This window comes from Chelonoidis abingdonii, chromosome 1 (genome assembly GCF_003597395.2).
Source record: "Chelonoidis abingdonii isolate Lonesome George chromosome 1, CheloAbing_2.0, whole genome shotgun sequence".
In the NCBI taxonomy this organism is placed as follows: Eukaryota; Metazoa; Chordata; order Testudines; family Testudinidae; genus Chelonoidis; species Chelonoidis abingdonii.
In genome coordinates this window covers 254710577-254737020 of record NC_133769.1, presented here as the reverse complement: position 1 = coordinate 254737020, position 26444 = coordinate 254710577, and the positions used below count along the sequence as shown (strand labels likewise).

At 42.0% G+C, this 26444-nt stretch overlaps 1 protein-coding gene across 1 annotated transcript; it reads right to left on the bottom strand.

Annotated features, from left to right (window-relative positions):
- Window positions 1-23647: 23647 nt before the first annotated feature.
- POU3F3 (POU class 3 homeobox 3) lies at window positions 23648-26040 on the bottom strand. The gene has a single exon (XM_032762518.2). The coding sequence runs from the start codon at window positions 25038-25040 to the stop codon at window positions 23742-23744; it is 1299 nt and encodes a 432-aa protein (XP_032618409.1). The 5' UTR covers window positions 25041-26040; the 3' UTR covers window positions 23648-23741.
- Between the last annotated feature and the right edge of the window lie 404 nt (window positions 26041-26444).

Here is a 26444-nt window from a genome sequence, read left to right as displayed (position 1 = left end):
TACTATACTCCAGTTTACAAGCATCCAGATCCTGGTCCTTCTCGTGTTAACAATACCTCCAGCTTTGTGTCATCTGCAAACTTATACAATGTCCCACTTTTTTTGCCCAAGGTCAGTAATAAAAAGATTAAATAAGACTTGATAAAAGGATCCTGATGAACTCCACTAGAACCCCTTCCAGCCTACAGTTCACCTTTCAGTACGACCCGTTGTAGTCTCCCTTTAACCAGTTCCTATCACTTTCAATTTCTTATTGATCCATCTTTTAATTTAGCTAATATTCCCCATGTGGAGCATCATCAATGCCTACAGAAATTGAGGTAAATTAATCCACTGCGTTTCCTTTGTCTAAAAATTTGTTACTTCTCAAAGAAGGAGATCAGGTTGGTTTGGAAGTGAGATATCCTTTTTTAAAAGCTATGTTATATTTTGTCCCAATACCATTGACACAAGGTCCTTAACTACTTTGTCTTCAAAAATTTTTCAAGACTTGGTATACTACAGATGTTAAATCTAACAGGCCTGTAGTTACTCGATCACCTTTTTTCCTTTCTTAAAAATAGGAACTTGTTAGCAATTCTCCGTCAATTGGTATAACCTGGTTATGATCATAAAATGTTGTAGTGGGTTGCAATTTCATGTGCCATGTTCCCTTAATATTCTTGGATGAAGATCTATTGGCCCAATTTTATCCCATTAACTGTTCATTATGGCTTCTACCTCAGATGTGTAATATCTACCTCCATAATCCTCATCCATTTTATCACTTATTACCCTAAGCTCTTTAGCCTCATGAAGACTAGCAAGTATTTGTTAGATATGGCCATCCTAAACTCCTCACTCCACTCCATCCTAGTGTTTACGTCTCACTTCTTCCTTTCGTTCTTTTATTATATGGCTATAGAACCTTTTACTATTGGTTTTAATTTCCTCTTGCAAGTCCAACTCTACATGGCTTTGGCCTTTCTTCACTTTATCCCTCATGTTCTGACTCATAAGGTAGCTTTCCTGCTAATCTCCCAACTTCCACTCCTTGTAGGCTTTCTGCTTTTTCAATCACTCTTTGAGATGCTTGCTTATCCAGCTTGGTCTACATTCGTGCCTGGTTTTTTCCCTTTCTTGGAATTCAGGCTTGAATAGTTCTGAACTTGATTTGAAGTAATTCCAGGCCTCCTCTGCCTTTAGATCCACGCAGTTCTTCAGTCTAATCCACTTACCTAACTAATTTCCTCAATTCTTTAAGTTAGCCCTTTTGAAATCAAAAACCTAGTCCCAGATCTATTTTTGTTATCCTTCTTTAGTTTGAACTGAATTAGTCATGAAATCATACAAAGGTTGTCCCTACAACATTCTTCTGTAGGCTCACTACTACCAAACCAAAATCTAAAATGGCAATCCTCTTGTTGGTTCTTCAACTTCTTGGTGAAGGAATCCATCAGCTATCTGCATCCAGGAAAATCTGAGCCCTATTATAATTACTAGCACTTGTTCTCCAATCTATATCTGGGAAGTTAAAGTCTCCCGTGATAACACAATTCCCACTAGTGTTTACTTCATTAAAAACATTACTCTGGTAATACAAATAATACTAAATAAAGGCTGGTGTGTTTGTAGGAGTGGAGTTCCCAATGTGAAACACATAGCCCCTCTAGAAATGAGCGGCAGAACACCTGCATCTTCCAGTGTCTTCCTTGGAGTGCTGGATACTCAGACCTTCAAGCTGATCATCAAAGAGTGAGGCACCTAATTTCAGTATCCACTTTCCAAATGTTGCCCTTTCTTTTTGCTGCCCTTTGAAACTGAAAAGACAGCAGGAGTCTATTATAGCTTTTATGATAGCGAAGGATGGACCACAACTCTCTCTTGCTTCCATGTGCTCGGAACTGTTTTAAATATTCTTCTTCCCAGCTGAAATTTCTCATTTTGGAGCCAGAGGGTGAATATTTTTTTTAAACTGAGCTAAATCCATCCATTAATTTTTGAGTAATGGAAAGATGAAGAGAATGAACTTTTAAGAACAATTTAATACATTGTTTTTCTCACACATAGCTCAATAACAACTGTACTTTGCCATTTGAAATATTAAAACTGGAGAAGCCATGCCTGGGGAGGTAGGCCCTTCTAGTAGTCCTCCCTCTACTCCTCTTTCCCTCCCACCCTGCGCACACACATACACTCAGAATGAAAAATAACGAATTTGTATTTAAACATTTTTTGTGCTTTGGCAGTGCTAACTTTTGCCAGTGACTGGAGCTATGATACTAGTTGCAGCACTAAGGGCTTGGACCTGTTCCCATGGAAAGCAAAAGGAAATCTCCCATCGACAATCAGGAATGAAGTGTATCCTAGTCTTCAGGAAGTAGGCATGTCCAAGATCTTCCTCAAAGCTGAGCAGGTGGGCATTTTCTTGAGCAGTAATCAACTAGATTACCTTTGGTTCTTTGAGTCTAGTTTCCTTTGCCCTTTCCCCAAGAGGCTGAAGTACCATGGAGGAAAGTTTACTCTAAAGCATGGAGGTGACAAGGTCTCTGAGATATTATTGTACAAATCCATCTCTCCATAAGCTTTGTGCTGGCCATCTGGACAGGATGAATTTAATGATTTCAACAGAAGTCTCACTATATTTGGTGTTTTTCTTCAAGCTCAGCTCCTTGGGTCATGTAAAAATCTCAGCTTTCATTTTTTACAAAAGGAAGTTTCTAGCCCTCAAGATTGTGGAGAAAAGACTAAACTCCAACTGCCCTTTAAAGGTTCAGAAACCAGAAGGTAAATAAAAGAACTTCAAATGTATTATTATTTTTAAATGTAATGATTTTTAAGTCAATCTCAGGATTTGGTGGGGGCGCTGATGGGTGATTTTTGAGCACTCAGGTTTGGCAATACAGTATGTTTAATAATTTGATTTACTTGACATGATGCTGACCACGAATTTGCATTCGGTGTCAACAAGGACAAATCGTGTTCAGCTTCATGACAGCTAGTCATGATGAAACCTTGCCCTTGCTATGTGACATGATGCTGAACACATCTTGTCCTTGTCTACGTTGACTGTAAAGTCATAGTCAGCACTGGATCATGTGTAAAGACGTTAAAATTTCCAGATGAATACAGGGCTTTAAGAGAAAAGGCAACCTTTGCTTCTGTAACTAATTTCACAAATTGCTATTATTCAACCTTCCTTTACTGCTTCTTAATGTCATATTTTCCCAAATGGGTAGTCCTAAAATGTGATATCAATATTTATTGTGAAATTACATGATTGCTAAATGAATGTGATTCTTCAGCAAGGCTGTTTTAACTGCCAGGTTATGTTGGAAATGAAAGAAAACATGTATCAGTGCATCCATATCACAATGCACATGCTGTCTGTTGACTATCAAGGTAGACAAACTCCACCAGGTTTTGTTTTGTTTTGTTTTTTCCTACCCAAAGAAATAAAAACAGAAGGTTGTTCTTTTTAAAAATCAAAATAGTCTTTGTGCAGTGTGTCTGATTCAAACCATATTGTTAGCAAGATGGAACATTGAAATCATTAAGATTTTTCTATGGTAAAGGTTTAAGATTAGAGGGCCCTGAGGAAATAGAACACATGGGCCAAAATTTTCAAACTTGTGTACCTAATGTTGCTCACCTAAATCCATACATTGACATCTAAAGAGAAAGTGCCTGATTTTCAGAGGTACTATGCACCCACCAGTCTTGTTGCATCACTTGCTACTGCAAGTCCTTAACACCTCTGAAAATCAACCCACTGTTATTCTGATGCCCAAGTGTGGATTTAGGTGCCTAACTTTATGCACCTAGGTTTAGCAATTGTAGCCATGGAGTTCAGAGCTCCTTTGATCTGCTGGAGTGGTACTAAGAAACTAGACTAAGGAGAACCTAACTCCTAATCTTTCTGCAGGAAGGCAAAAAGGATAAAGAAAGTCTGTGGAGGTTGACAGGTTATTTCTCCAACCAAATATTAAATAAGCTCTAGAAAAAAAAATAAGGACCAATTAGATACCTCAGTGATGGGCTCAGTAAAAAGAACTTAAATAGAATTGAATCCTGTTTCCATCAACTTCAGTGGATTCATGATCAGAGCCTTCAGATGTTCTAACCAAGGGATTGTACCAATTTAACCTCCCACAGCTGATCCTGCTTGTGCCCCTTCTGTTACCAACGGGGATATCCAGTCTGCCTTCAGTTTCCTTTAGGAGTTGCACTCATCTTCTGAGTATGTGAAAAGCCACAATGCTGAAAGACTTTCAGAGCTGCAGCTTAACTTCTTTGAATAAAAAAGAAAACCCAGAAGTACATCAGATTACATGAGCAAAAGAAAATAGGTGGCATATTTTAGGTCAAGTTGCAATCTTTATTTTCTAGCTGTTTAAAACAAAATCCTCTCTGGATGGCTGCTTCATAGCTAAAAGTATCGCTCCTGCACCAAGTTCATGTTGGACCTTTCTTATTAAATTGGAAATTATAACAAAGATCCAAGTCAATAGTCATCCTCCTGTATTTGGACTCTTAAGAAAGGGGACAACTGATAAATACCCCTAAGAAATTTTTGATTTGAATAGCCTGTGGGTAGAGTATTTCGTGACAGCTTTCCTCATATTTATTCCTCATTTAAGAAAGCAAAAGGTATTTTTATTTCTACAATGTAAAACATAACATCATTGGAGGGATGTTATATATATTTCACAATGGAGCTAATACTTTTTTAGAGATTTGTCTGGATCTTCAGGAATAAACTTCTGGTTCCTAATATTGAGATTCTAGGTACCTGTCAAGGCATGAACTTTTCAGCCCAGGACAAAGGCTGAAAAAGCATCATCCTCATGCCAAAATAAAAGTGAATTGCAGTTTAGCTTATGATAACTCATCATGTAAAAAGATGGTAACATCATCTGTTGTCTAATGGTTAGAATGCATGACTAAAATCCCTTTTATTCCTCATTCTGCACTGATTCACTATGTGGCTTTGGATAAGTCACTAACCTTCTTTGGCCTAATTTTTCACAGGGACTAATGATTTGGAGAGTCTCCATTTTTTGGTGCCCACTTGGAGACACCTTGAGGCAGCCTGGTTTTCAGGGATTGGCTGCTCAGCACTTTCTGAAAATCAAGTTTCTTTAAGGAGTCTCAGCTTGGGTACCCACAAACCCTGGCATAAAAATCACTAGTCACTTTTGGAAATGTTGGGCTCTGTCTCAATTTTCTCATATACAAAATAAGATTACTAAAAATACCTACCTTATTTGGGTGCTGTGAAATGTCATTTATATTTGCAAGGTTCACTGAGACGATGGGATGAAAGGGGGAGGGTATATACTTTGTTATTAGTCAGTAATGTTCATAAAATGTCAGAAGATCGCACAGAGCAATGATTGTTATAAATCACTCCTATAACTTTGACAATGCAAAACCTTACATAAAATTTGGCCACACAACACAGAATGATTTGGTTGAGCGGTTATGATGATAATGAACTGTCTGCCTAATATAGTGCAGTATGGAGCAGCAGCATCAGAAGAGATGCATTTTTGATAATTTCCCTTTTTAATTGCTTATCTAAAGGAGCATTATATTATATTTTCCTTTATCAGTTCAATAATGTTGTCCTCCTGGATATGATGTAAGATGTTTTAACTGTACATGATATAGCAGACAAGAACTTCACAGAGATCTGCTTCCAATTATCACAGAAGTTCAGAAATGGACTCTAAGTAAATATGCTTTGAAGAATTAACAGATGTAAATACAATTCTTGATACTTACCGTTACAACAACGTTACTGTTCATGGAGTAAAACACTTCGATGTGTAGACAGAATACTTTCTACCTTCCTTTGGGACTGCATGCATGTCCAGTAGAAAGAGGTGAATGCAGCAGTCAGTTTGTCTTACAGGACAGGTGATACTAGGCCTCTGTCTATATTAAAGGTGGGATTTTCAAGGATGCTCAGTGTTGACCTAACTCTTTGCTCCACTGGGAGCAGAGTTAGGCTAATTCTGAATGCTACATTTCCTCTGGTGCTGCTGTGTGCTACTGGTTCAGCAGAAAATGTCTGGGGCTGAGCCACATCCCAAACCAAATGGCCCTCTGGCTGCCCGTTTATATACCCAACATATAATTTAATCCTGAACACCAGCAGTCATTCATTCAGGCCAACGTGGTATTTGTTCATTTCTCCTTTTTATTTCTTAGGGAAGGAGCTGATCTGCCAGCTCTTCACAACTGCAACTGGGAGAGAGAGAAAAAAAAAAAGCCAAAGTTCCCATATACTCTGCTGGAAATTCCTGGGGTTTAAAGCCTCTACTAGGTTACAAAACCCAGTTGGACCTTTGAGCAGATATTGTATAGAGGATTAAATCCCCCTCTCTTACTACCCCACCTCTCTTACTACAGGTACCTCCTCTTCAGTGTCAAGAACTTTAGCTGTAAAATCTTTTCAAGTAACTGATTCCTACATGTTCCCTCCCTCCTCCAAAAAAGAAAGAAAGAAAGAAAGAAAGAAAGAAAAGGATCCTGAAGTCATTTCTTGCAGGTTAGGAGATCACCTAACATGCACACCCTTGTAAGTCTCATTACTGTACCAGCACAGCTCAGTTTTTGGATCTTGAGTCAGATTAAAGGGGGGGGGCCAGGGGAAAGAAGAAAAGTTTTAGACTCTTAAAGACTTTATAATGTACCTGTTGAATTTAAGAAAAACAGATGCATCATGTACATTTAAAATGTACTTTGCATCCCACGCCCGCAAGCTGCTTTAAAGAAACCAGGCTACCATTAGGATTTCCTCCTGATTTTTTTTCTTCCAGAGAGGTGCAAGATTGTAGCGAGTTTTCTGCGTGCAGAGATCTCTAAAAGTAGAAGCAGGTGTCTTTCAGGCAAACGAATAGAAGCTCAAAAAAAAAAAATCCTCTGAAGCAGGGAGAGTTTGGAACATTATAATCCTGTTAGTTGTCTTTGGAGCAGTTTGCAATTCCATACAGGGAATCCAGATAATACACTCCTGTATCAAGTAATAATTTGAATTTTAACAAATGTGCAATTGGCAATTAGAGAATTAGGAGGAAAAAGGGAACAAAACTGAACAAACCGCTTATTAATTAGCTATATTCTCTGTGGAGCAGAAAGACTTATTGCTCCCGTTAGATGGCGCTAAAGACTTTACAACCACTTGTAAAATGTGTTATTGTCCGAAACGAAAAGAAATGACACCTAAAGAGAGAGAGAGAGAGAGAGAAAATATCGGATCATAAAACAGTAGATTGGGAGATCTGAAGAAAAAAGATGAACGTGAGTGGTAGGGAAGATGGGATTTCTCAAGTAGGGTTTATGTCTCACGTGGGGGACTTTCTAACATCAACAGATCTCTGGCTGAAATTGTCTAGCGAGAGCACTTTATGGCAGTGAGTTTTCAGCCGTGTGTGTGTGCCTGTATGAGTGTGTGAGTGAGAGAGAGAGAGAGAGAGAGAGAACACATGAACCTGCAGCCCTCATTCAGTCAGCAGCGCTATTGACTTCAAAACCTGAGTATGGGTTTCAGGATCTTGCTCTTAATAAACATGTGAAGATATAGCTCTAGACAAATGCAAATCCACTCATCGTTGAAAAAACTTCAACCTGTCCTAGATGTGCTGCCAATCCATTTCTGAGCTGTGCTTTCATCTGACCAAGAAAAAAAAAAGAGTTTTGCTAAATATTAACTGCAGGGCCTGTATGTGTGTGTGAGAGAGCATCAAAAAGTAAAGCTTGATCAAACAAATATTCAAGCCCCTTGTTCATCTGTGATGTAGCCTTTTAAGAAACTGCAAAGAAAACATGCACCTGTGTGGATTCTTCCCCTTCCCCCAGTTTGCTCTCTTTTAGGATCTGATGCTTTTAAAATCTCGTATGTGTAAACCACTAGCTACGGTATATAGGAGCAGCTTAGGTTGTTAGTGCTGCGACCCTGTGATCCCCATATGTGCATGGGAAGTTTCATGCGCCTCAGACCGCTCTCAGCTTCCCAGGGGGCTCCCAGGAGTGAAAATACTGATACATTAATGAAACTAAAATTCTAATGTTCATTTTTGGATTGTGTTTCCCACCCAGGCTACATAAATCAGAAGTAGAAAGTGGGACGATCCATACAGCTCTGTGAGATGGGTACTTAAATTAACATCCCCGGAAAGGATTAGGGTTCTACAGATGGAAAGGAAATATCCACCACGTCTCTGTTCCTACTGTTGGGCCGCGAACTTTCTGTCCGGGTAAGTTCTCCTTTAAGAAATGAACTGTTCCCTATGCATATTTAACGCTGTTTGTCTGCAGTGTCCAGATGACGCGGGTCTGGAGGCTCATGCAGGACCTGAATTATAGTGGAGTAAATCAGCCACCCTTTAAACGCACTCTCGGCAATGGCTCTAGTTGAGAGCCAGTTGCTGCTACTATAAACACGCGTAAGTCAAAACAAGAGAGAAAGGGAGGAGGGGTGAATCCTAGTCTCGGGATGAGTAAAATATTTTGCTCCTTTCCATGCCAGACCTCATAATACAACTGGTAACAGGATTTCTTGTCCTTATACCCCTTCCTCCCCGCCCCCCTTCTTCGTCCAGACTCAGGGCTCCTGAGCTCTGAGCCCTATGTGTGTGTGCGTTTATCTTGTGCGGGTAAAATGTCGATTTCAGATTTTCCTTTAGATGAGACCGATTTCCTGGGTGTGTAGATGTGTGTGTGTCGAGTGGAGAGGAGGACCACCGCCAGGGTAAGTGAATCGCTTTTTATTTGGCGAGGGGGCGAAAGAAGGAGAACATAATCGCACATTCATCAGAAAGGGTAGTCCACCCCGCTCGTGGTATGATCTGGCAAATCATGTTTAATATGAACTACATAGTACGATGCTGTGGTAAAAATCATCAACTTGGCTAAGTACTCGTATATCCAGAGAGAGGGAGACGTGAAGCCTCCCCTTGTAGATCTTCAAGTGGGAGGGAGAAACTTCCACTGCCGTGCTCCTAGCGGTTCCCTGGCTTTAAAGTTGTGTTGTTCGAAATGTGGCTCCGTAGTTATGCCTTCAGATTCAGTTGTTTTTCGGTCCTCGTGGTGAATAGCAGACACATGTCCTCACATGTACAGTGTGTGTATGTATACATGTATATGTGTATATATATGTGTGTGAGTGAATATGTGTACACACACAAGGTACTTTATGATTCCATCTGGAGAAATTAAAAGCCCAGAGCTGTAATGTTTATTCTTGCATATCTTACCAAAAAAAGTGGGGGAGGGAGGAAAGGAAATGTGTGAGACACGTCTCCGAATAGAACCCAAATGCTTTCCCTTCTGGTTGAAAAGTTACATGCAAACGGCTTTATTTTAACATTGCCCGCATTGTAGTTTTCAGGAACACTGTAAACGGAGCTGGCCTCAGTTTTATTTATTAATGTATTATTATTTTTATTGTTATTATTATTATTATTATCGATGCTGAATTGACTTAAAGTGCTTTGGAGGCCAAGCTCGTTCCTGTTAGTCAGTTACAATTACTTTCTTTTCAGCTGATGTTTTAAATATAGTTGGGAAGGGGGTGGGAAGTTACATTTCCAAAGGTGTCCCCACTTACCTCCCGAAATGGCCAGCACTAAATGTGTTACTGTTTCTAGAAGTTTGCTGTTACTTTGCATAAACAAGCGAAACTTAGCTGCGTCTGTGTTGGTGTCAGGTCACATCAAGGTGTCAATGGCAAGTTCAGTTACAACTTCTGTTTCTCATTCCTAATCTGCTAACTTCAGGATTTAAATAAATGAGTTTTTCAGTCAATCTGCCCGGGAGCCCTGATGAGTTGGGCTTGCGATGTATTTTGTGCTAGGAACAGGACAGCTGACTTGGTTGCTTCGTTGTTTTTGAAAGACAAAGAGGCATCAGTGAGAACTTAGGCTCAAGTTTTCTTTGCAGTCTGATTTGACTAGCGTTGACTCTCTCCTCCCAAGTGCCAAGGCTGCTGTCCATACCCAGTGGTAGGAGGGTATGTGTGCATATCAGAACAGTAGTTGGGTTGCTGCTGTCTCTGGAGAGGTCTCTGCATGCCAGCGAGCGAGGGGCAGCTTCCAGCGGCCTGCAATAGTCACTCTGAAACAAGCAATGGGCAAAATGGGCGTTCAGAAAAGAAGCCGAGAGATCAGTGGGGTTGGGGTCGAGGTCATCTCTGCACTTCATATTTTAGCAGTTCCCAAAGGGCTTCTTAGGCCATTGAATGCGGTAGGGGCAATGCACCTACAGTTCCCCTGTATACAGATCTACACCAGAGACACATTAGGGCTCCTTGATTGTTGTTTAGGTGTTTACCAGACCGCTGTAAAAAATGGCCAGGCTGAAATGTAAAAATAATATTGGGGGGCGAAAGTCCGGAGATTTGATAAACAGTGGGAAAGTTTAGGTAGTTGGATAAATTCTGGGAAATTCTCCCACGGCCAAATACACAGACATGGGATTATGAATGATTTCAAAACTGGTTGTAGCTGCATAATATTAAAGTGAAATGAAATATGCATCTATAACAGTAAAATGCAAGCGTCACAATAAAATATCTACAGGGCGATAGTGATCTATTTACGGCTGAATTTTATCTGTTACCATCAAATTCACTTTTGCATGTGAAATTCGAGATAAAAATTGTTCTTTCACACACTTTATAGAGCGTGTGTGTGTGCACTTACAGTATTTATATCCTTTAAGTGATGAGCCAGCCCTCATACAGAATAATATCTATTACTCTTCCACAAAGGTGTGAGATCACACTCAAAGTGTGAGCATACCATGTTCTTTTAATACTTTGAAGAAGAAAAAAAAAGCCTCCAAATCTAGCGCTTCCTCTCTTCTTTGGAGAGTGTGGTGCCCCCCTGAGACTGAAACACACAGCCACGCGCTGGAACCTCCAGCAAAAAAGCCCCCAACTTCTGGAACAAATTGACAAAATACCTAACCTGACTTTTCAAAAATGTTTATCGAAATTTCATAGAAAGTGAGGAAGGGTGGAGCTTGTGTCTCTTTTGTTTGTGATTACCTGACATATATTGCCCGCTTGGCTACCCACTTGTGATGTGTATGAAGTCTTGTGAAACTCCAATAGTACCTTAGTCACCGTTCCATTCCATTTTTCTCTGCGTGCATATACACAGATTGCAAACGTGCATATTTCCCAGATGATCAGTTACACTAAGTATTTAGAAAAAGACAGTGAGTGTTCAGATTTTCAAAGGACTGCTATTGTTCACGTGTTCATGTTTTACGACCAACGCCTTTTTCTCACTTACATATTTCCTTCTTACACTATAACATAGCAGGGAAGAAACCCATTTATCCTTATTGAGGAAACACTTTCTGCGTCTCAAAGATCCCTTCTCTCCTTTTGTCACGTTGCCTCTCTGCACGCGCATTTTGGTTAGAGGTGTTTTTTTCTGATGCAAAACCGGGCAACCAAGATTTATTCTGAAGGGCACCTGTAAAAATAAACTTTTATCTGGAAATGCAGCTTAATACACAATTAAACCCCTCTCTGTATGAGATGCAGAGACAATTCAACGAAACTTCAGGTAGTTTCAGTTTAATATGATGGAAGGGAGACAGAAGAAATAATCTTTCGCTGGGACCCAAAGGACACCAGAAGTATGTATGTTTCCCATCTTGAGTGGAATCCTTTTGTCAAATGGACGTTCATGCCAGGATACCAGGACACATATTAAAAGAGTGGGTCTGCTGATACCAAAACAGAAAGTGTGAGTGGATTTAACCAACTATTTGTCATTTCTAGGCGCGAGATCTAGGGAAACTAAGTGTGGGGGGAAAATACCGTTTAATAGGCGGAGGGACATTATCGTCTGGACAATACACATTTTGTCACTGGCGAAGATTTGTATACAGCTGCAAAGCCACAACTCATGTGATGACCACTGCCCACAACGAGCCAAATCGAGTTCACCATAGGCACAGAGGTAGCCCCATTGACTCTGGGGCGGGAGAACGCTTCAACAGGGGGAGGCTGCTCCCGGAATAGGGGTGGGGGTGGGGACAAGCGGGCTGGATTTAGCATCAATTGGTGCTTTGCCATTGTTTTAACCAGGAGCGAGATCGCGCCCAGCAGGCTGTAGTGTCCCGAGTGTAACTTGAACTAAAAGAAGGTATCTGGCAGTAGGTTGTAGCCGGGAGCTCGCTGGAAAGCAGTCACAACTCATTTGTGTCACAGCTGTAGCTCGCTCTCCTGTAGGGGTAAGGTTAGATATACAGTCCCTGCTACAAATGAATACCATCAAATCTGCTACCCAAAAAAGAGACGCTTCTGTTGTAAATATGCCGAGGAAGGAGAAATGGAGGCGGATCCCCAATCTTGCCATTTCCAGTGCTTTGAAATCCCCAGTATTTGTGAGTTGTTTTCCCCTTCAACCTCAGTATCATTTGCTAAGGTTTGACGAGGAAACTTTTGAAGCAGGGACTATATAAACTCGGAGCACCTCCTTCCACCCCAACCCCGCACCAGCCTAGTTCTCAGGCTGGAATTTGGCTGCATCTGGTATTGATGCCTCTGTTTCCTCAGCCCTTTCTGTACCTCGGGCTGTGCCACCAGTGCTCCTTCACCCTTCTCCCGGAGAGCCAGGCCAGGGTCGGGGGATTCTCGCGTCTTCTTGAACTTCAGCAAAGCTGAGAACAAACATAAACAAAAGCTGGCCCTGGAGTAAGAGCCGAGAGACAGCGGGCTTGGTATCAAACCGAGTCAACTGCAGATGTTGTGCTGTTGTTTTGCTTTGTTTTCCAGAGCAACGCTCGCTTTGTGCAGAAAGGATCAAATGAGCGACTTGAAAACTTGAGAGCTGGCAGCTTTCAGTCAGTGAGACGCCCTTGCCAGCCCAGCTTGATAATGGGAGGAAGCAAGGAGAGAGAGAAAAAAAACCTACGAGGAGACTTTGGAAGTGAACAGAAACATGAACTCCACGTAGGATGCTGTGGCTGGGGGTGGGCGGATAGTCGCGAGTGATTTATCTGCGGGTACTAAGTACCGCCTGGTTAACGCTGGTGCCCCGCATTGAGGCAAGTTCTACCCTCCCTCTTGCACCTCCAACCAGCATCAGGGGGATTTGTGCGCGGCGATGCGCCTAGCCTGAGGCTGGGGAGGGGGTCAGTCGTTACTCTGCCCCCTGCGGCCCCCTCCCCTCTCTCGCTGTCTTTCTCGGGACTTTGCAGAAAGGAGGGGGGCGGGGGAGAGAGGTCCCAAGAAGAGCTAGCTCGTGAGCAAGAGCGAACACCCCCAATCATCCTGGGGCCCCTATCCCCAGCGGCGGAGGGACTGGCTGAAATAGCCACCTGACCCGGTCTCCAGGTACCCTATCCACCACTGCGTCCTCCGCCGTGACACCAGCTCTCCTAAGCCAGCCCTGCAGAAGAGAGAGTCACCTCCCACCCCCCAAACCATATCACTGCCGTGTTCAGACTGCCAGAGGCCGCGGTCTGGGGCCCAGCCTTCACATACATGGCTGCCCAAAAGAGAGTCACCAAATCCTACTCCTGGGCAAGACTGACAGAGACTCGGGAAGCGGGACCCTTGGCTCCGTGCCTTAACTGGGGTGAGCCAGCCCAGATTTCACACCCGGGGAGTCCATTGCTGGGGCAGGTTAGCTGGAAATGTAGCTGTCAGGAAAGGCAAGCAGGAAGAGACCCTCCATGCACGTGATTTAAATCCAGTCTGACGCCCCAGATAAGCCAATCCTTATTAACACCTCCAGAGAAAGCTTCTGCTCCCCCTAATTATGGTCCAGCTGCAAGTGCACAGTGTTTCATTCTCAGGGTCTTTAAATTCCTGCTGTCCACTGGCAGTAGCTTCTATTCAAGCGATAACGCGATACCCCCTCCAGAAGCCACCGGCGTCGCTGCGCGTTAGTGTGGTAGCCGCCGACCCACGAGCCTTCTAGGGACTCAGACGCATGTCCATGCACAAGTTTTCTTTCCTTGGAGCTGTGCAATAGGCGTCCCAGGATGGCTCAGGCTGATGAGAAGAGCTAGGAGCAGGCTCAGCTATTGAACGCGAAACGGGGAAAACTCTTGTCTAAAACATTCAGTAGTTATAAGAGAGCAGATAAAAAATACGTGCACAAAAATCTATTTGATGTCAAAATCACACCGAACATATATACAGTGTGTTTTTTAGGTGATTGACAACAGTTTGGAGTGGATTATTCATTCCTCTAGGGCATTATTTTCCAATATGGGCTCCAAGGTGCAGTTCAAGGCTCAGGAACAAAGCGGGCATCTAATGACAAGGTAATGTTCCCTCTTTTTTGTTTATTCTTGTGTTAATAAGGGAATTCTGCTCTACAGAGGTTGGCATATTGAGTTTCTTGGATTTATTTGACAATTAAAAAAATAAAAACAACTAACTTGTTCTTCGGGTAAATATATGACCTGTATTCTACTTAGACTGACATAACTCATTTCGCCTAACACTCAAAGGTACCACTAGGAGTATTAAAAACATCATTTCAGCTAGTAATCATTATTAGATACACTCTAATCCCCTACTTTTAGTTTCAAATAAAAAAGAGGGGGAAAGGCAGTATTTTCAAGTACACTCTATTATAGCCAAAGGGAGTCCTGGCTAAAAAAATCTGTTATGGTTTTCAAACTAACTAACTAACTAACAACTGTTTTAATCACTATGATGTAAATTGGTGAGCATATCAGGAAACAATGTTTATTTATTTGCTTCTTTTGAGATATCGATAGAATTTAATCTTCAACATCTAATAAAGCTACATGCTTAATTTAGTGTCACTGATAGGAGCTTTTAGCATATGGAGTTAAGACTTTTTTTTACACACATATATACAGGATTTCTGTGTGTATGTTTTAATCTTTTATAAACAAACTGAAGTGTATGTGTGCATGTTTATGTGTGTGTGTGTAAAGGAGAGAGAGAAGCAAATGAGGAATCTGACACCTTACATTTCATCTATGGGGTTTAGTGTGGAACGAATATCTATTAGATTTCTTTGAGCAATGTCCCAGTCGGTTAGATGGGCCTCTCTTTTGAATGAGAGTCCTAGAGGACGAAACAAATGTATGTTATTGCAGCACAATTCTTTACCGAACCTTTTTTTCTCTCTTCCCTCCACCCCCCTTTTAGAAAGATTAGTTTCAGCTCTGCTTGTCTGGAATCATTCTCTGTCGGTTGAGGATGTAATAATGATAAATGCTCAGCAGTTCTCATTTCTTTTGTACTTTATAAACATTCTTTACGTCTGGAACTTGAAAATAAGCTCCACAAAATATAATTTAACATGTCTCCTGTCCCCTTGCTCTTGGCTTTTATCTATCTAATTCACACAGAAAAAACATGCACTTCAGTTTTGTACCTCAGCTCTCTAAATAAGTGGTCTACAGAAAGCTACCTGGATTGATGCGACTAAGTTAAAGTACACATTAGTACTCTAGTTGGAAATGAAGCTTGGAATTGTTGAGCAAACAGTTTACTCTCTACTGTGGTGCACACTGAATGCTGTATAGTGAGCTCTATGGAGCGCTGGCAGGAAAGCACCACCAAGCATGTCCAAAACTAATAACAAAAAGGTTACTATATATAAAACGTTTATGCATCCAAAACTGCCTCAAGTTGTTTAAATTTCGGTTTCGTGCACATAAATATAGCAGCCATGCGGTTCCCCATATCCCAGTTCCCGCTTTTTTTAATCAATTCATTTCAATTTGAAAGGAAAGCCCCAGACACAAGTCACAATCAACAATCGTTTAGCTTTCTAACATTAAACATGCACCTTATAAAGAAATAGTATTGGGCTATTGTCGTCTCACACACATATCTTGATAGTCTGACGTTGGTTTTAAGAAATGGTCAAATCAGAGTAACAATCTCCGTTTGTTTTCCTTTATAATCCAGCAATTTTTAAAGCATTCTTTTAAAAGAGAAGGGAAAATTAATTCTGCACATGAACGATGACTGGACTTTTGCAAACATGGTGTAGTAGTATGATCCCAAACCATGATATCTGTAAATAAAACTCTTTCTATATAGTATGTGCATTACAATAACCCTAAGAATACTGTATGTGGACACTTGAAATGGACAGAAAGATGCTACTAAAGAATTTGAGTGTAATTAACAATACTGTTATGAAAATTATTTCCATGCCTAATACTTTATGTTGGTATTCAACACTAGAATGAAATTGATTTTAAATCACCTACATATAAAATAAACATATCTCCTCTGGTCTATTGTCTTGTCAGTGAGATTGTCTTGTAAAAGCTATCGATTTTGTATTTTAAATATAAGAATTGATGTGATGTTATATTTTCTTCTCATTGAAACATTCTGTAGAACTATTCAGAAAAGTTGTTAAACTTTTCCTTTTGGTAAAAACAAAACAAACAAACAAAAAACACTCCCACACCCCCTATCCAATAAATTTGTTTTGGAATTACAGTTTTCAATACACTGTTAGAAAATATATTCTGGCACAAATTTCAATTGCTGTGCAAAGACTGCTTTTAAATGCTGGCTTTTAATCAAACAATTATTTTTTATTAGCAGTAGGTGTAAACTGGAAGGAAATTTGATTATTTAAACTGATGTTCATCCTATTATGGCTGAAGAAAGAAGCAAAGCAATGGACAAAGATCTTTGGTGGTTGTGGGTTTCATTAGGACTACAGTCTTCATGTATAAATAAGATTCTCACCACACAGCTTTTCCTACCTAGAAATTTGTTGTATGTTTTTTGTTTGTGTGTGTGTGTGTGTGTGTTTTGAGGTGAGTGGAAACTAAATCTTAGTGAAGGACAGAGATCTCTTCATATGTATAGTGAAAGTGTTTTGTTTTTTTTACTAAAGGGACTTCCCATTACAAGCACCCGCTATAATAATAATTAATAACCAAAAACCTGGTTCTTCAGTGAAGAGAGATTGGGGAATTCTGACAGAATTCAAGGGTCCCCTTCTTTTCTTTATGCACATCCCCTCTGAAAAATACTGTCCTACCACTAATCAATTTTACGTTGCTTGTTTCACTCTTAATTTGTAATTGTAGCACTTTCATTGCAAAAAGTTTTTTTTAACAATTTGCTGAATAAAACAAAGCAAAAACAAAACAGACCACAAACCCTCCTCCCCGAACATCCATCCGTCACCGCAACGGGGCTAAATGCACGTTTCCAAATAGCAAACAAAAAAGAGAAAGTCCAAGCTATTATCAATGTCTTTGTATGCTAACTACCGTACACAAATGATCAGGGCCTGTACTGCCCTGCCCTTGAGAGAGGGGCCACTGTAACTTCAGATGCTGTAGTATAGTTCTCCCTTGCCGGTAAGACTGAGTGCTGGCAGGAAACTTTTTGGTAATGCTAAAGAAATACACACACACACACACACACACACACGTATCCAGCCATAGCTGTAACAACAACAAAAAAGTAAATTTTAACAAGAGTGGAAACGGAGTTTTTGAGGCAAACATTCAGCAAAGTGTCATTAGGACTTATAACCACCGCTTTTTTTCCCTTTAGTGAGTACGTGCTCACTTACACTAAACAGAAGAACTTCAAAAGACAAAGAAAACCCAAGCTTTACAGAGTTTCACATATTTATTTATTTAGTTCAGTTTAACTGCTGCTGCCTACTGAAGTTCTTCCATCTCTGGAGAGATGTTTCCTTCTCCATCATTCTGCCTCAGTTGCACTTTAATTTCTGTGGTTGCAAATGTCTTAATGTTTTCTGATTTCAGGGAACTAAAAATGGGGAAAAAAGATACTTAAATATGTGCCTCAAAAAGGTTTCAGTTTATAGCTATCAGTAACACCAAAAGACAGCTCCATTAAAAAAAAGTAGTTTTCCACTGCTCTTCAAAAGCCGTTATTTTTTACATGGCTTTTAGGAAGATAGATTAACAAAACATAACATTTCAAGCCACTCTGATCTGTAATTAAATGGAGGAGCCGGGTTGTATTCTCCTATGGCTTTTACAGAAGTTGCAGTGATCCAAAGTCAGGTTGCTGTGTCAGAGTGGCATTTTTATTAATGAGAATACAAAAAGCTTGCATATTCTTAGCCCGGCTTGAATTTAGTTGCTAAGCAACCGGTGTATGGTAATTCATCCGCGAAATTTAAATCTTTGAGAAAGGATCGTGTGTTTTGCTGAATGGTCGCCACGAGGAAAACAACTTGTGGGATCTGCAGCAGCTGCCACTGAAGAGCAGCACTGGCCGGCAGCAGGCATCAGAGCAGGACCTCCCTGCAGGTCTCGTTGTCCACAACCTGAGGCAGCTCAGCCTGCTCTAAAACACAACTCTCACACAGTATACAGCTGGCGCACCCACATACTCGGGGCTGCATCCCCCCCGCCCATCCCTATCTCCACTGCCCAGTTTCCACCTGTTTACTGCATGTGAAGGCCTATTTTATCCTGAAACATGCACTTTGCATGATCCACCTGAAACTAGTCACACAGTCAAACTGATGAGAGATTGTGTAAGGTTACTCCCTCGACTTCCCCGCTGCCCCCCACTAGCTTAGTTTATCTCTCACTCAGAAAATTTCATATATTCTGGCAGCAAAACCATCTAGGAAAAGTTCAGAAGATCATTAGTTCTGCTGATAAACCGGTCCTAGTTCTCTAATTGCAACAGCCCTACAAGAAAACCCCAATATTATACAGCTGCAATGCTGGAAATAATGACTCAGAAAGTTTAGAAGATACCATATGTGCTAATAAATATAATAATCTATTGAATATGACCTCCTCTGATCTAAGAGAATCAACGTTTCCGATTAAACAGCATATCCCTCCTATGAATTTTCCTTTCCCAGGGTGACAGGCTAGGTTAAAGATTAAAGAATGCAGCACCCTTATTTCCTTATTAAAGTCAAGGTCAAGCCCCTGATGCAGAACTAGTGGGCATGACGTCACGTGAGTGACCTTCAGACACAGGTTAACAACAGCGCTGGGGGCTGAAATGGCCAAGTGTCCGCCAAAGCTACACTCAATGCTACTGCACCCTCTCTTTGGGCCAAAGGCTGCAGGCTTCACTTAGGTAAAGTTCCCATTGACTTCAATGAGAGTTTTGCCCCGAGTGAGGAGTAAGAATCTTATTTGGCCTTTTCCTTCTCACCCCAACAGGACCCACCCTGCCACTCCAAATATAGTCCCTTAGTGTTATTTTGGCATTTGGCACTTGGCCACTCCAAATATAGACCCTTAATGTTATTTTGGCATTAAAGATGATGGGGCGGAGGGAAGGGTGTTCTGTAGTTCTTCACTGTATGTTAGCTTTTTAGTTAGCAAAAAGACTGTCAGCCAAAAAGCTTCCTACTGCTGTGTCATTGATATCAAGGTTCCCCCCTTCTACTGAAGACCTTACATAATATTTCAGACTACAACTGCAAATATCTATATGTATTACCTCTATATCCCATCGGTTCATTTTATCCATTCATCATACTAAAGAAGACCAATTTTCTTGCGGTATCTATCTTCCTGGGTTTATAAAAATCACTCTATATCCTACATAATTCCAAGCCTGCATCCAGGGCCAATACTTGTTGCATCTCTTTTAGAGTTTACTTACCCTGGAACTTAGGCAAACTAAACTACATGTGGCAAGAAGATCATCTCTACAATTTTGTCCTGAAATCTGCCAATTATAGATGTATTTTCTTCTATTTACTTTAAAAATTGGAATAAATATATCTGTATCTTAAAAGGTATATCTATATAAATATATAGAAGTGTCAATTTTTCTTTAGCTTGAAGATGTTGATCATTTATTACAAAAATAAACGAATAAATACAACAATATATTGTTGTTTTCAACAGGATAAATATTTTACAAATATATATATTAAAAAAACAAATTTAATTGTTAAAATTATTTAAAATATTACACTTATTGATAAAATTATCAATAGTATATACTGCATTTCATATTAGAACCAATTATTCTCTAAACGTTCCATTTAAAACCATTCATACAAAACAAATTATGAGCATTGTAATGTGCAAACACCAGTCACTACATTAAAGCATAAGGAATCTTTAAAGATAATTTCAGAAATGAACCGTTGTATTTTTAAACCAAGGTATAGCTCTTCGTTATGTTCCGAAAATATGTGGATCAACAGCAGTGAGGTGGCTATTTTAAATACACCTGAAAATGATTTATAGCATACAGACTAGCCGGGGAAAAGATGGGATGTCAATGAGAAAACTAGGGCGCAGTAGAAGACTGCAGAATGTGAAAATGTAAACTAAAAATAATCACATCTCAGGATTATCCAGACTGAGCAAACACAACTTTGTAAAACATTTGGCTTTCCTTTAGGTAGAAAAATAATAATAAGGAAAAATGATGAAGACTCAGTTACCAAACACAGAACACTGATATTATAAATGAATACAATTACTAACTTCATTAAAAGATCTGGCGATATATAACAATATTTTCATTATTTACATGTGTAACAATATAACCCTTAACACAAAACCTCTTACTTATTATCTATCTCTTATTATCCCTTAGACTCACAACCCTGAAGTTCCTAAATACATTCAAATGATTCGATTTCTCCTTGGGGTGGGCGGGGGGACGGGGCGAGGAAATGGCCTCACTTTTTGCGCACAGTAAGTGCACAGAATGGGCAGATTTTGCACGTTGCTACTACCAAACGTTATTCCTCTAGTGTAAAAATCAGCCCTTCTTATGCAGAAATCCGCAAAGGTTGTCTTTTAATAGAAACCAGTGTGAAGCCTAATGTAGCTCTTTGTTGTCATCCAAATCCAGTAACCAAATACCACCAAGAAATTTAAATAGACCTACTCCATGTCTAATAAGCCACCACCCTTCATGTGTGAAAAATAGGATTCCACCTCACGTGTTAATAGTATCCACCACATAAAAACAAACCCACTGTTTCCAAACTGGAAGTCCTTTCTCTGATGTCCCTTGCATGTAGCAAAATTCATGATTACTCCTCTCTTTCCTTCCTTCCCTTTCTCCCCCCTACCCCCTTATAAAATTACTGGGAAACTATTAAATTAAACAAAGAGAATAAATGAAATTGTCTTGTATCCTTTCACTTTTCCTTTTTCTAATATGGCCTTTTCGGATTTCACAAATCAAAACGAGTGTGATATTTACTACGATCTGGTGTTAAAATAATGCATCCAGTACACGCCTAGATGGTTGGATTTGATTTATGAAAGTGACACAAGGCCTGTCAAAAAGGAATAAATGTGTGTTGTTTCTACAGCAGTTTTCTGGGGTTTTAACCCCAGCATCAATACCACATAGCGAGAAAGCAAGGAGGGAGGAAGAAAATGGGAGAACGGGGGAAACCAGAGAGTATTGAAAGCTTATGTTAATAAAAAAATAAAATATTTCTCTATATTACTTTTTCAGGGGATTACATAGAGGCATTAAATTTAGATCTGTAGTTTCGACAACATTACCAATTCAAAATGAAGAGCTGAAATATTCATTCACTTGTGTGTATATTGCAATAAATTTAGCAGATCAATATGACAGCCTACCTAGTGAATCTATTGGCATCTTTAACGTTACTTATACACACATTTGTTGTAAAAAAGGAATGGCAACACTATAGTCGAGTGAAGTAAAAACTCTACTACACCACTACACACCTCTTACAAAAAAGCCTAAAACAAACAAACAAACAAACAAACAACAACAAAAATGGTAAACTGTGAGGACCTAGGTAGGATTTTGAAAGTATCATCTCTATATTTTTTTGGAAAAAGTACCTTTCTTTAAATTATAACGATAAATTAAATACAAATATTATACAGATATAAAATGTGTCAAAATAATTTATACTTAAAAAAACCCCTAGCCTTCGTTTGTTTGAAAAGAGACTAAACTTTTAAAAACATAACTGCTTTCAGTATTAGCCATTATCAGTCCATACCCTTACACATTTACTGCACTGAAGTTTAATCTTAAAATAAAACAATTAGTTTAAAGAACGTGGCCTTTAATTCTCTAATCTTGCCTTACTATCCCATTACACAGGGATATTTCTGAAAAACTCTACGGAAATGTACTTTGTATACGGATTTATAAGAAATGAGTACTGTACTAAAATGCTAACAGCATGAATACCAGAACTCTGCATTTCCAGATACCTGAAGTAGATACCAGATACAGAAAGCAGGTCATCCTTAGTTCTACCACTGAAATATTTGCAATATCCTTAAGAGAACTTTTTCGACACAGTGTTTATGCATCAGACACAGACTATTTCATTCTAACAAATTTATTTTCTCAATCAGCTCTTACGGAATCACTACTCAAATTAAATTACAATCAAATTATCACATCAAAAGATACCCTTATTACCTAACAACTGTCCATATTTTCATTTCATTTTGATTTGTGCTCGTCTGAAAAAAACACGTAATACAAGATCTGGGGAAAAATAAATTACCGTTTTGCAGCAGTTCATAGGTATTCTGAATAAAATATTAAAAGAAGTCATTTAATGAAAATATAAAGCAAATATTTTTAGATCAACAACGGATCTAACAATTCTATATTGCCGTCTTTTTGAAAAGTCTGTTTATTAAAACCTACCAAAAACACTGCTTGGAAATGGCAGTATTATATAATCACATCCACAGCACCCATTCAATCAAAGTTGGCAACGGATTTAGGAGAGGAGAAGTTCAGATAAGTGCAGCTGCAGATGCTCAAGTACTTCTAAATCCCTTTATCTGAATCAGTCCAGAAATAAAAATAAAAATATTAATAAAAAAAATATTAGCAGTGGATTTTTTAAGGAATCTTCCATGATGATTGGCAGCCGTCAGGAGCACGACTTTGACAGCCCTAAATTATTTCCCTTTCTCTGGCTGTTTCTCTTAATTCATCAAAAGTCCTTTTATAGAGCTCGAACTTTAGGGACCAACAATCTCTCCTCTTTTTTTCTCACGGTGTCTGTCCCTCCCCCCACCCCTTTTCAGAGTCAGCTTTCGGTATGCGAGTATTTATTCCCATATTTTTGTTTTTTTTAATATATATATATATATTTGCTTCCCTATACAGTCTGCTTGTGTTTAGTGCAGTGTGCATATTTCCCTTTTTTTCCCCTGGAGAAAGTGATCCTTTTCATGTTGCAGGATACTCTCCCCACCCCCAGAATTGATATCTTGCACCAAAATAATGTGGTTTGGCCAAGAAAAACAGGGTCCTGGAATGCACTAGGCACCCTCCGACCAGGCAGATGATTTTGCTTCTGCTTCCCTTTTTTTGGATTGCTCCCATAAAAAAAGAAAAGTGTGTGTGAGAGAAAAAAGTTTCCATGATTCATATAAGAGAGCCTTTTTAGGCGGGCATTTTGGGTGGGGGGCGTAAAGAGAGATAAGGGGTGGGTGCTGTTCATCGCTGAAATAGGGGATAATTTAGAAATGTTTACAAAAAAAAAAGAAAAAAAGAAAGAAAAAACATCTGCAGTTTTGGTGCATTATGCATCTCCACCCCCTCCACACCACAGTATAAATGCTAGCGCTCGGATCGACCTTTTCAAACGTTTCATATAGCTATCTATATCTATGTATATATAGATATATATAGTCTATATATAGATAGGTAGATAGAGAGATAGTCGAAACAAGTCTGGATTTTTGTGTGTGTGGTGTTGTTATCGGTCCCCCTCCCCCTTTCCCTTTCTCGCCTTTCTTCCTTTCCCTTACTGTTGTGACTCTCACTGCACACTTGTTTGCAGTCCATGGTGTGGGGGCGGCGTGTCGGAGTTCACGTTGCCGACCTGGGAGTAGACATCGTCGGGGGTCTGCTGCTGGATCCCCGGGGGGGTCATCCTTTTTTCTTTCTGCCTCCGATTGCAAAACCAAACCCTGACCACCTCCTTTTCCAGCTGCAGACTGTCCGCTAGGTTCGTAATCTCCTGGGCGGAGGGCTTGGGGCATTTCAGAAAGTGACTCTCCAAGGCCCCCTTGACACTCACCTCGATGGAGGTCCGCTTCTTCCTCTTCCTGCCCTGGGCTGCGATCTTGTCGATGCTAGTGGGGCTGCCCGTGGAGGAGTCGGCTTCCTCCAGCCACTTGTTCAACAAAGGCTTGAGCTTGCACATGTTCTTGAAGCTGAGCTGCAGAGCCTCAAACCTGCAGATGGTGGTCTGGGAGAAGACGTTCCCGTACAGGGTGCCCAGGGCCAAGCCCACATCTGCCTGCGTGAAGCCTAGCTTTATCCGCCGCTGCTTGAACTGTTTGGCGAACTGCTCTAGGTCATCCGAGGTCGGCGTGTCCTCATCCGAGTGGGGGTCATGGCTGTTGACCCCGCCGTGGTGCTGCTGGTGGTGCTGATGCTGGTGGTGGTGGTGATGGTGGTGGCTGGCGTGATCCCCCAGCTCTGGCGTGTCTCCCCTCACCAATCCCGGGTGCACTAAACTCTGGCTGCCAGGGGGAGGGCTCAGCATCCCGTTCACAGTGAACCCCCCGGGCTGGGAATAGATGAGCGATTGCTGCTGCTGTCCCCCGGCCATGGACGGGAGGTGGGCAGCGGTGGTGGCTCCCCAAGCGCCGGGGTGGCCCTGGTGTGGGGGACCCAGGTGGGGTGGCCTGTGGTGTAGCGCGGTGCCGCCGTGCAGGTCGTCTCGGCCGGAGCTGCCTTTCACATCGGGCTGCTGCTGCTGCTGCTGCTGGGGGCTGCCGCTCATCCCCACCGGGCTGGTGGACCAGGGCGAGCCGGCTTCCACGGCGGCTGCGGCGGCGGCGGCGGCAGCGGCGGCTGCATGAGGCAGGGCTGTCACCCACTGGTGGGCATGGCTCAGCATATGGCCGCCGTTGCTAGCAGCCATTGCTCCCTGCATGAAGTCACTTTGGACCATTTTGACGGAGGGGTCGCCCCGGTAGCCGCCGGAGACCGAGGTGACGGCGACGCTGCCCGGCTGCATGCCCCCTCCTCCCGAGTCCGAGTGCACGATGGAGCCGGCGGCCAGGATGCTGTTGCTGGGGAGGTAAGGGTTAGAAGCCGCGGTGGCCATTCCGCTCCCCCACCCCCCTGCCTGCTGGCGTGCCACCAATCCGCACAACCGGGGGCTCTTCGGCTCCCTTTGTCAACAGCCTCTCCCGGGAACTCGCGCTGCTCCGCCGGAACCGGGGCTCGCCTCCCCACCAGCCGCTTTGCCTTTTGGCCCCGATCTCCCGTGAGCTCCGTTCACCTGTTAGCGCCTGGGCCGCTTCTTTTTGCAGGAAGACAAAATAATAATAATAATAATAATAAAAAAACAATCAAAGCTCAAAAACAGGAGAGGGAGGGGGGACACAGCGACGAGTCCCCTTCTCCTTCTCCCCGTCACGCCCTCAGGAGCACATCTTGCCCTCGCAGCCTGCCCCTGCCGGAGCGAAACTTTTTCTTCCCCTTCCTCCTCGAAGGCTTTGTGCGCGCGGGTGGCTTTTCTCTCGTGCTCCCTCTGTTCGCTCTCTCCCTGCTCGGCTCCGGGCTCTCGCCTCCTCCTCCTCCTCCTCTTCTCTTGCCAAGTTTGGTCGGTGTCCTAGGAAAACTTCCTGGGCTGAGGATGGTGGCGACGGTGCTGGGGATGCTGCTGCTGCATGTCTCAAAGTTGGGCTCTCGCAGGAGCACTTTGTCCCCTTTGACACGCAAGTCCCTTTGGAGCCTTCTCGCTGGAGGCACGGGCTGGGTGAGACATCTTCCCTCCCCCTGCCCCCCTTTTAGGCAGTTTCGAAAGGGGGAAAAAAAAGGCAAAAACGAAAAAGGAGGGAGGTTGAAAGCCGGTTCTCCTTCCCTGGCAAGGTTGGTGGTTAATTCCAGCAGCGGGCTGCGGGAGGAGGAGCGCCTGGGCAGAGAGGTGTGCGTATGTGTGTGTGCATCCAGGGGCTCCTTGGTATACTAACTCCGGTGGGGGAAGTGGGCTGCTGCCAGGCTTGCAAAGCGTGCCCGGGTGGTGCTGGGAGGAGAGCAGCGCGGCTCGTCCCCACCGGCTCGCTCTCCCTGACAGCTCGCTCTCCCCGTCCCTCCCTCACAGCGCGGGGACTGCCGAGTGTTTACCCTCAGCCGAGCGCGCGCACCACCACCACCACACTTTACCAAATACAAGGAAGTCGGGAGCGAGGGCCCCCGCTGATTGGAGACCCGCTGCGTGATTGACAGAGCCAGAATGACTGGCTCCGGACTCGAGGCCCCCCCTTCCGGCCGTTCCGATTGGTTGCTTTTTAATTTAGGCAAAGCGGCGTAGAAGCTGGCAATCTGTCCCCCCTCCCGCTCCCTTCCCGGCCCCTCCTCTTCTTCTCCCCTCAACATCTTAACTCTTGACGCCCAGCGGATAAATCTGAGTTCTCCCAGCACAGAGCAACTTGGGCATGTGGGGGAGGGGGAGAGAACGAGAATAAAAACCCCTTGGGCGGGGGAGGGGGGAGAGGGGAAGAGG

Coding starts and splice junctions, on each gene's coding strand:
- POU3F3 (XM_032762518.2), bottom strand. CDS start 25,040: ATGGCCACCGCGGCTTCTAACCCTTACCTCCCCAGCAACAGCATCCTG.